This window comes from Delphinapterus leucas, chromosome 2 (genome assembly GCF_059928025.1).
Source record: "Delphinapterus leucas isolate spDelLeu-1000000601 "Yukka" chromosome 2, BTC_Dleu_Yukka2, whole genome shotgun sequence".
NCBI classification, from domain to species: domain Eukaryota; kingdom Metazoa; phylum Chordata; class Mammalia; order Artiodactyla; family Monodontidae; genus Delphinapterus; species Delphinapterus leucas.
The window spans coordinates 97,345,742-97,356,468 of NC_143130.1; the positions used below are offsets into that span (position 1 = coordinate 97,345,742).

Sequence of the window (10,727 nt, forward strand, 5' to 3'; positions counted from 1 at the left end):
CAGCGCCGCCGGCTCCGCCCACGCCCGGTGCGCCTGTCCAGCCCCAGCTTCCGGACCGCCTATCCGCATCCCCGGGATCCCCGACCCTTCTTCTCCCTCAGCCTGGTGCCCAAAGGGGCTCAGAGGCCGGGGCGCCCTGCCCCGGGCCGCTGGATCCACCGAGTCCAGCCTCCTGTGGTTCCCCGCACCCTAGAAGTACACCCGTATTCCCGGAGGCCCGGACAGGTCAGGAGGACGCTTCAGCGAAGTCAGGCACCCGAGGGTGGGTCGGGCGCTCTGGGACGGCTACCTCCGGCCTCCCTTTCCGGTCCGGGCCGGCATTCCCAGACCCAGGCCTGAGGCGCTTGGGAAGGGGCTGGCGGAGAAGAAATGGGGGAAAGCCCTATGCAAAAGATCTCGCTGTCGTCGTCAGCCCTCGGGAAATAATTTCCATCTGTGGCAGGAAGAGATCCCAGAAACTGCGTGGCTGCACCTTTGGTAACTGGAATCCAGGATGCCTGCTCCATCGTCACCACCTTCGCCAGCTCCGGAAGCCCTCCTTTCTGTCAGAGTGAGAAACAGGAGATTTCCAGTGTCCAGGCTTCCCTGCTTGATCTGCAGTGGTTCCTTTTGGTTTGAGGCCCTTCCTCATCGTGTACTAATGTTTACATTCGGGTCACTGTCGGAGCTGAGTCCCTGTTAGCCTCCTTGGTGAGTTGATCCCTTCTCTGCAGAGTCCCTCTCCTCTCTCACCAGGTGGGGTGCTCCTGGTCAGGAGCTGGCTGCTTTCTTCCAGTGGAATAACATCCTTGGAAGCTAGAAATTCCAGCTTTCCAAAGTAGCTGAGTTAATGACCTTCACAGAGCCATGGACTCCTTGAAGCCAGGCTCATTGCATTTCCTGAGAGAAGCTCCTCCTAAAGTCTATTCTTTATTTTTTTTATTTTTGGCTGTGCTGGGTCTTCGTTGCTGCACGCGGGCTTTCTCTAGTTGCGGCAAGCAGGGGCTACTCTTCCTTGCGGTGCGCGGGCTTCTCATTGTGGCCTCTCCTGTTGCGGAGCATGGGCTCTAGGTGCTCGGGCTTCAGTAGTTGTGGCTCGCAGGCTCAGTAGTTGTGGCTCGCAGGCTCAGTAGTTGTGGCTCGCGGGCTTAGTTGCTCCGTGGCATGTGGGATCTTCCCGGACCAGGGCTCGAACCCGTGTCCCCTGCATTGGCAGGCGGATTCTTAACTACTGCACCACCAGGGAAGGGAAGCCCCTAAAGTCCATTCTTTACAGAGCAAGATTGGTCCTATTAATGCTTTCCCCCCAAAGAGATTCCACACCTTCTTATGATGACTTAACAAACCCCAGCCCAATGGGAACGGTCTTCCTACTTTCTTATCTAGAGCAGCTTTACCTACTAGGTCCTGTAGCCAACCCTTCAATCATTTTCCTGGCTAAACTGCAACATTCCCTAGCTGCCCACATTATGAGTGTTGGGGGTGGGAATCTGAGGTCTGTCTCCCCTTCTCTGGATTTTCTGGGTTTTTCCACTGCCCCAGGCACAGTGGGGAACATAGAGCAATGATGGTACACCAGGAATGAAGCATACGATCGTGCAGTTACTGGAAAGAAAGGATTTTGTTGAGATTTCATTCCTACCTCCTTCAATACCTTATGCATACAAGAATCCTAACACAGGAGACTGTTACCTTATGGTAATATTACTACAGATTAATCATTACTTCCATTACACCATTACACATTACTTCCATTCCATCATATACACCATTACAAAAACCTACATCCGTCAAGCCCTGACAATGCCCAAACCCTATGTATTTCCCACGCATTGCCCCATATACTCAAAACAAACCAAGAAAGTAGGTACTAATTTTATTCCCCTTTTACAGATGAGCAAACAGGCTCAGACAGGTGAATGAACTTGTCAGGTCACGTGGCAGTTAGGTGGCAGAGCAGAGATTGGAGTCCAGGAAGGCCACGTCTGTTGCTTCAGCACCTAAACACTGCTTTACTGCACTTACAATTCTGACTTCAGCTGGAAATTCCACCCTCACCTCAGATTCAACTTGCCTGAAACACAAACTTTCAAGTGATGATCAGCCCCCATTTGAGATGCTTGCTGTGTGCCAGACACTCGACATCTGTGATCTCTGATTCCCACAACAGCTCTGAGAATAGTTTCTGCTTTGCAGAGAGGCTCACTAAACTCCATCAAGGTCACGCAGTGAAGAGTGGGAGGCAAGACTGTGTAGGGGTTCAGCTTGTGGGCTTCAGACTCAAGACTACTGGGTTTAACTCTTTCATCTGTCACTATCAGTTGTAGACTTTGGCAACTTATTTAGCCCCTCTGTGCCTTAGCCTCCTTGTATATGAAGTGGGGCTTCACAGGGTTAGTATGAGGGTTAAATGAGTTAATACAGATAACATTTGACACCTGAAAAAAGTGACAGAGTCAGAATTTTATCTCAAGTCTCTCTGACATCAAAAACTACACTTTTCTCACTACCTTATGCTGCTTCTTACATCCAGAAGACAAAACCTACACACGAGGGGAAAAAGGACTAAGATAGTCCACCAAAGTAGTGAAAGTGATGGCATTTGAATGATGGGAATTCGAAGTGACATTTTCTTCTTCCTAGCTTAAAAATTATTTCCGACGCTTCCCTGGTGGCGCAGTGGTTGAGAGTCCGCCTGCCGATGCAGGGGACATGGGTTCGTGCCCCGGGAAGATCCCACATGCCGTGGAGCAGCTGGGCCCGTGAGCCATGGCTGCTGAGCCTGCGCGTCCGGAGCCTGTGCTCCGCAACGGGAGAGGCCACAACAGTGAGAGGCCCGCGTACCACAAAAAAAATAAATAAATAAAATAAAATAATTTCCGAAATTTCCTTTAGTGAGCATAGAATGCTTCCATGGTGAAGAGAAAACTACATCATCACAACCTCCACATTGGTCATATTTAGCTCCAAAATGCTTCTGTCTCCATATTCTCTCCTGGTCTCACTGTCCCAGTCACTTTGGAGTCATCTGTGGGCCCTGCCTTTTCTTTTTTTAAAAAAATTATTTATTTTTGGCTGTGTTGGGTCTTCATTGGTGCGCGCGGGCCTTCTCTAGTTGTGGAGAGTGCATGCTTATCGTGGTGGCTTCTCTTGTTGCAGAGCACGGGCTGTAGGCTCACGGACTTCAGTAGCTGTGGCATGTGGGCTCAGTAGTCGTGGCAGACGGGCTTAGTTGCTCCGTGGCATGTGGGATCGTCCCAGACCAGGGCTCGAACCCGGGTTTCCTGCAGTGGCAGGCAGATTCTTAACCACTGTGCCACCAGGGAAGCCCCAGGGAAGAGCCAATTTTGACTCCATGTTGGATTTGTTTCTTTGAATTTAACCTTTGCTTTTCATTGTTTTTGTTATTATAATCATACATAATGGCCTGCCTTAGGGAACCCTGCCCCTGTGCCTGAATGTTAAACTAAAGTGCCTTTGTTCAGCTCACAGGGAGACAATCTGACCCTGCCCACCTGTGAATGGCTGCAAAAAAGAAATTAACACATCCCCTCCCTGATGCAGGCCACAGGAGGAGATGTTTTGCAAGATAAATGGCCTTTTTACTTTACTTCCTCACCTCCTCCCCCTCTCTGTTCTATAAAAGAAACAGGCATCCAGACCCAGATACGATGGTTTTTTGGGGACCCTAGTCTGCCTGTTTTCCAAATAAAGTCGTATTCCTTGCCTCAACAGCTTGTCTCCTGATTTATTGGCCTGTTGTTTGGCGAGCAGAGTGAGCTTGGACTCGGTAACACTCTAGCCCTGCCTTCATCTGTCCTTCACCTGTTCAGATCCAGTGACCCCCAAGACCCTCTTTAGCAGTGTGTGCAGAACCAGCTGTCCTCTGGATGGATTCAAAAAGTCTGGTTTGTGGAGAGGTAGAGAGCGTCAGAGGTACTGGGGACCTTAGTTAAAGCCCTTCACCTTACATATAGGAAACTGAGGTCCAGAGATTTGTTCAGAGACACAGAGATAGTATGTGGCAGAGGCCACCTCCAGACTTCAGGTCTCTTGAATGCCAATCTTAGGTCCTTTCTGTGATTCTGACCTGACTTCCTGCAAAGCATTTCCAGATGATATCGTTTTCTAATTGTACATTGCAGGCCCAAGGAGAGCTGTCTGGGTAAGTTATCTCTTTTGTTAGACCATGTGGCTCACTCCCTGTCTATGAACTTGGGAAAGAGAAAGCCAGGGTTTATGCTACAGGTTTCCTTCATATTTGCCATACCACCAGTACCAACCACTGACCTTAGGAGTGGGTGTTTTGGTGAGAACATTCAGTCCTTAACACCACTACTAGAAAAGAAACCCCGAGTGCCTTGTCTTGGATGGTGGTCTGGTGGTTTCTGTAAGTAGGTATAATGGATTGTCTACAAAGATGGCTATCAAAGATGGTAGACAGGACCTCACTTTCCCTGTAAGTGCATGCTGCTCCTCCCACCAAGAGGTGACATCTATCTTTCCCCTCCCTTTGAATCCATAATTTGCTTTGACCAGTAGGACGGAGCAGAAGTGGTGCCACATGACTTTCAGGCCTCAGCCTTGTGGCTTACATTTTCCCCTCTTAGAACCAGTTGTGATATAAAGAAGTTTGACTACCCTGAGGAAGAGAGAGGCCACCGGAAGAGAGCAAGACCCTGGAGGATGAGAGACTGTGAAGGGAGAGAGAGGGATCTGGCTATCTCACAGTCACCTCAGCTGACTAGCTTCGTGAAGCTATCCTGCATCATTAGCCCCAGTCGACTCGTCCCAACAGAGATTAGCTACCCCAGTGAAGCCCTGCTCACATTGCAGAATTGTGAGCAAATGTGTTTGTTTTAAGCCTTTAAATTTTGGTGTGATTTCATAAGCAGTTAGGTTAGCGGGTCCCTGGAGAAAGAGAATGAGGAATGGCATTCTTGACATAAGAGAAGCCATTTTGGGGGAAGTCCCTGGCAGTGCAGTGGTTAGGATTCCGGGCTTTCACTGCCGGGGACCTCAGTTTGATCCCTGGTCGGGGAACTAAGATCCCACAAGCCGCGCTACGAGGATAAATTTTTAGAAAAAAGAGAGAAGCCATTTTGTGATCTAAGCCTGGCCGCAATGCTTGCCCTCAAACAGGTCTCAGTAACAAGGATCTTGAGGGAACAAAGGAATGTCAGAACAGAGAAGGCAGTCAAACAATAGCGCAGTGATAAAGCAGAGTCCTAGTTCCTCCTCAAGGGATATATTCAATACATAATTATACGTCTTTGAGTTCAGCAGGAACTAAGGCCCCCACCCAGGTGGAGGACGGAATGATGATGTTGACCCTCCTGACTTCAATCCATCAAGACTTGGACTCTGTCAACCTTTGCCATAATTCTATGCTGAATTCTCCTCTGCTCAAGCCTCTTCATGAATATGCATGTACCCTTAACTCAGAACTTCCAGTTTTGCTGTTCCGGTGAGAGGCTGCTTTGGGAAAGATCCCCTGGTGTTCTCCTTACTTGCTGCAAGTAATAGTGAATCCTTCCTTTTCCCAGTCTCTGGCTGGATCATATCTGTTGGCTCAACACCCACCAAGAGGCCAACCCAGTTTTTGGGTAACTGTTTTGCGGCAATAATAACTGAAACAGAAGGATAATATATTTACAGAACAAATTTTAGTTTTAATTATCTAATGATTATAAATAAATACATTTTATAAATTTTAGTTTTAATGATCTAAATAAAAGCCTTCTAATTCCCTTGATAATGCAGAGTCAAGGATTTTTTTTTTTTTTTTTAATTTATTTTTGGCTGCATTGGGCCTTCATTGCTGTGCGCTGTGCGCGGGCTTTCTCTAGTTGTGGGGAGCAGGGGCCACTCTTCGTTCCGGTGCGCGGGCTTCTCATTGCAGTGGCTTCTCTTGTTGCAGAGCACAGGCTCTAGGCGCGTGGGCTTCAGTAGTTGTGCCTTGTGGGCTCTAGAGCACAGGCTCGGTAGTTGTGGCGCACGGGCTTTGTTGCTCCGTGGCACGTGGGACCTTCCCGGACTAGGGCTCGAACTCGTGTCCCCTGCATTGGCAGGCAGATTCCCAACCACTGTGCCACCAGGGAATCCCAAGGATTTTTGATAAGGAATTTTGGGGAAAGTAATGACCCTTGAAATACTTTTCCAGGCAAGGCTGCTGTCACCTGTTCAATCTTTATGTAAAGGAGACAAGGCCCCTCAGATACTGCTGCAGCCCTAAAAGGGGAATTTTTTTGTTTGTTTTTGGCCACTCCTTGAGGCCTGTGGGATCTTAGTTCCCCGACCAGGGATCAAACCCAGGCTCTTGGTAGTGAAAGCAACAGAGTCCTAACCACTGAACTGCCAGGGAATTCCCTCAAAAGGGAATTCTTGAAGAATTTTGCTAATGTCCAAAATGCTCATGGGACTTCCCTGGTGGTCCAGCAATTAAGACTACTTGCTCCCAAGGCAGGGGGCCCAGGTTCGATCCCTGGTCGTGGAACTAAAATCCCGCATACTGCAACTAAGCCCATGCACCACAACTAGAGAAGCCCGAGTGCTGCAATGAAGACCCAGAGCAGCAAATAAATAAATATATTTTTAGAAAGTGAAATAGCTGCTTGGGAAATTTTTTTAAAAAATGCTCACAATATTTCAGCGTGTTTGATAGCCTCTAAATGGTCACTAATGGTCCACACCTGCTGGTATTCATGCTGTTTTGTGTGTAATCTCCTCCCCTTCAGCATGGCTGGACCTAGTGATTGGCTTCTGATGAATAGAATACAGCAAAAGTCATGGGATGTCACGTCCTAGATTAGGTTACAAAAAGACTGTGACTTGCTTTTGGCTTTCGGATCAGAGGAGGCCAAGGTGCAACTTTCTTCAGTCATCCCGAATCCGGGTTCATCCGACACCAGCTGCCTCCACTATGCCGCCTAAGTTCGACCCCAACGAGATCAAAGTCGTGTACCTGAGGTGCACCGGTCGGGCAGTCGGTGCCACGTCTGCCCTGGCCCCCAAGATCGGCCCCCTGGATCTGACTCCAAAAAAAGTTGGTGATGACATCGCCAAGGCAACTGGTGATTGGAAGGGTCTGAGGATTACAGTGAAGCTGACCATTCAGAACCGACAGGCCCAGATTGAGGTGATACCTTCTGCCTCTGCCCTGATGATCAGAGCCCTCAAGGAATCACCAAGAGAAAGGAAGAAGCAGAAAAACATTAAGTACAGTGGAAACGTGACTTTTGATGAGATTGTCAACATTGCCCGACAGATGCGGCATCAATCTTTAGCTAGAGAACTCTCTGGAACCATTAAAGAGATCCTGGGGGCCACCCAGTCTGTGGGCTGCAATGTTGATGGCCGCCACCCTCACGACATCATAGATGACATCACAGTGGTGCGGTGGAATGCCCAGCTAGTTAAGCACCGCAAAGAAAAATAATAAAGGGTTATTTGACAACCAAAAAAAAAAAAGACTGTGACTTCCATCTTGCCTACCCACCCCGCCCCGCCCCTCAGTGCCCTGGCTCTTGTGGAAACCAGCTGCCATGTGGTGAGTATATCTCTATAGAGCTCCACATGGCAGGGAACAGATGTCTGGCCAACAGCCCTGGCCCACACCTGGCTTGCACCCTTCTGAGAATCCCTGAGCCAGAAGAGCCAGCTAAGCCACCAACTAAAACAGTGATATAATAAATGCCTGCTGTTTTAAGCTGATCAATTTGGGGATAATTTGTTATGTAGCAATATAAAACTAAGATATTCATTAACTTAAAAAATTAGGATATCAAACTATAAACAGTTTATTTGGTACAACCTTTCAGGGAGCTAATATGGCCATAACATCAAATTCCCCTACAAGTTCACATTTCCTTTGTCCTTGTAGTTCTGCCTCTAGAAAATCCGCTAAAGTGTGGGAGGGGGGAGTGGGGGTGGGAAGCATGCGTTGCTAAAAAAAGGAATAGTTACAAGGATGTTCAGAGCAGCAATATTTATAATGGCAAAAAAATTGGTAGCAATCTGTATATCTAGTAGCAGGGGATTGAGTAACTAGATCATGGAATTGCCTCTAACAGAACAGGTTGGAAGCTATTAGTGAGTCTTGAAAGCAAAGTGACTTGCCGTCAGCACTTGAAAAAATAAAGGTAAGTTTTGCTTCATAAGACATTTTCATTTCGTGTTTGTATGCGTGTGTGTCATGAGGTTAAATGAATTTCTTACTCTGAGTCATGGTCTAAATTTTGAGAAACTCTGCAGTGTTGAAAAAAGATGTGTATAAAATTACTTAATGACACAAAAAGTATTCAAAATATAAGTTACAAAATAGCACACATATGTTACAAAATGATCCAATTTCGTGAAAATCCAAAATAAGTAAATCTATATAAAAAGTGGAAAATACACCAAACATATCATTTATACTTCTTATATCTATATTTTAGAATTTTCTACAATGAACATGTCTTTTTAAAAACTTTTTTTATTGAAGTATTGATAGTTTTTTTTTTTTTAACATTTTATTTATTTGGTTGGTTGGGCCGGGTCTTAGTTGTGGCAAGGGAGCTCCTTAGTTGCGGCTCACCAGCTTCTTAGTTATGGCACGCAAACTCTTAGTTGCGGCATGCACGTGGGAGCTCTTTCCCTGACCAGGGATTGAACCTGGGCCTCCTGCACTGGGAGCGTGGAGCCTTAACCAATGTGCCACCAGGGAAGTCCCGATAGGTTTTTTTTTTTTTTTTTAATATTTATTTGGGGCTTCCCTGGTCGCACAGTGGTTGAGAATCCGCCTGCCAATGCAGGGAACACGGGTTAGATCCCTGGTCGGGGAAGATACCACATGCTGCAGAGCAACTAAGCCTGTGCACCACAACTACTGAGCCTGCATGCCGCAACTCCCAAAACCCGCGTGCCTAGAGCCCATGCTCTGCAGCAAGAGAAGCCACCTCAATGAGAAGCCCGCGCACCACAACAGAGTAGCCCCTGCACACCGCAACTAGAGAAAGCCTGCGTGCAGCAACAAAGACCCAACTCAGCCAAAAATAAATAAATAAATTTAAAAATATATATATTTATTTGGCTGCAGTAGGGTCTTCATTGCAGTGCATCGGTTCTTCGTTGTGGTGCACAGGCTTCTCTAGTTGTGGCACATGGACTCTCTAGTTGTGGCGAGTGGGTTCTAGAGTGCACAGGCTTAGTTGACCCGCAGCATGTGGGATCTTAGTTCCCCGACCAGGTATTGAACCCGCAATGTCCCCTGCATTGGAAGGTGGATTCTTAACCACTGGACCACTAGGGAAGTCCCTAAAGTATAGTTGATAGTTGATTTACAATGTTGTGTTAATTTCTGCTGTACAGCAAAGTGACTCAGTTATACACATATATACATTCTTTTTTATATTCTTTTCCATTATGGTTTATCCCAGGATATTGAATATAGTTCCCTGTGCTATACAGTGGGATCTTGTTGTTTATCCATTCTGTATGTAATAGTTTGCATCTACTAACCCCAAACTCCCAGTCCATCCCTCTCCCACCCCCGCTTCCCCTTGGCAACCACAAGTCTGTTACATCTGTGAGTCTGTTTCTGTTCAACTTATTTCTTGAATAATAATGATAGTAGTTTTTAAAGTTTTCTAAATAATTATGTATTATATATCATTTTCTCAACTATGTTAAATATATATACATAGCCTGGTGGTGCAGTGGTTAAGAATCCACCTGCCAATGCAGGGGACATGGGCTCGAGCCCTGGTCTGGGAAGATCCCACATGCCGTGGAGCAACTAAGCCAGTGAGCCACAACTACTGAGCCTGCACTCTAGAGCTCGCGAGCCACAACTACTGAAGCCCGCATGCTGTAACTACTGAAGCCCGTGCTCTTAGAGCCTGTGCTCCGCAACAAGAGAAGCCACCACAATGAGAAGCCTGTGCACCGCAATGAGAAGCCTGTGCACCCCTGCTCACTGCAACTAGAGAAAGCCCACATGTAGCAACAAAGACCCAAAGCAGCCAAAAATAAATAAAATTGTTTTAAAAATCATTAAAAAAAAAGAGAGAGAATAGAAACTTGCCAGAATGCTAGCAGTGGTTTTGTGTGGCAGGATTATGGGAATTTTTAAATGTTTTAGAAAATTTAGAAATGTTTCTAAAATGAACATGCTTTTCTTTTATTATAAAAATTTTTAAGGACTTACCTGGTGGTCCAGTCGTTAAGACTTCTGCTGCAGGGGGCACGGGTTTGATACCTGGTGGGGGAACTAAGATCTCACATGCTGCGTGATGTGGCTGAAAAATTAAAAAACAAAAATCCTGTCTAGTTCTGATGGGGTCTGCCTGCTGCTTATTTTATCCCACCACTGGACCCAGGCCAGGCCAGGAGAGCAGGGCAGACACCCTTGCCTCTGCCCAGGCCTGCACCCTCTTTATTTCCCCACCCTGATATGACCCTGTGGCCCTGGTGGTTTTTCTTCACATCTTATCTTGAAACTTGAGTTGCCTTATCTTGGGCAAACTTACTGATGAATAGTGACACTCCGCAGGTCAATGCTGAGATGGAAGAATGTAAATAAGGAGGGTTACACTATAAATAATGGGCATAACTCATTTGTGTACCATCAAGCTTCACTGGGGCCATGTTGTGTGTGCTCATGCAGAATCTCACCAGTTTACAGATGAGGAAATATGCTCAGAGAGCCCCCATGCATGAACCTGTCTGTGTTCCTGTGTAGGCATTCATGAAGTTTGCATATTCCA

The 10,727-nt window shown here is 46.8% G+C and overlaps 1 protein-coding gene and 1 pseudogene across 4 annotated transcripts in view; both read left to right on the top strand.

Moving 5' to 3' along the window:
• Positions 1–7,497, top strand: LOC111181732 (large ribosomal subunit protein uL11 pseudogene; annotated as a pseudogene). The gene is made up of 4 exons (XR_016392120.1): positions 1–690; positions 4,590–4,819; positions 5,263–5,446; positions 6,717–7,497. The product of XR_016392120.1 is annotated as a large ribosomal subunit protein uL11 pseudogene (transcript).
• The window catches only part of PPP1R14D (protein phosphatase 1 regulatory inhibitor subunit 14D), a 20,744-nt gene continuing 17,454 nt past the window's right edge, over positions 7,438–10,727 (top strand). For 2 of the 3 annotated variants that reach the window (XM_022587438.3, XM_089907352.1), the window contains exon 1: positions 7,634–8,120. Coding sequence is in view for 1 of the 3 variants with exons in the window: in XM_022587437.3 (XP_022443145.1) it covers positions 7,524–7,528 (5 nt within the window). In the remaining 2 variants the exon portion in view is untranslated. Of the gene's footprint in view, positions 7,529–7,633; positions 8,121–10,727 lie in introns of those variants that run through there. The other variant, XM_022587437.3, reaches the window with a different exon arrangement.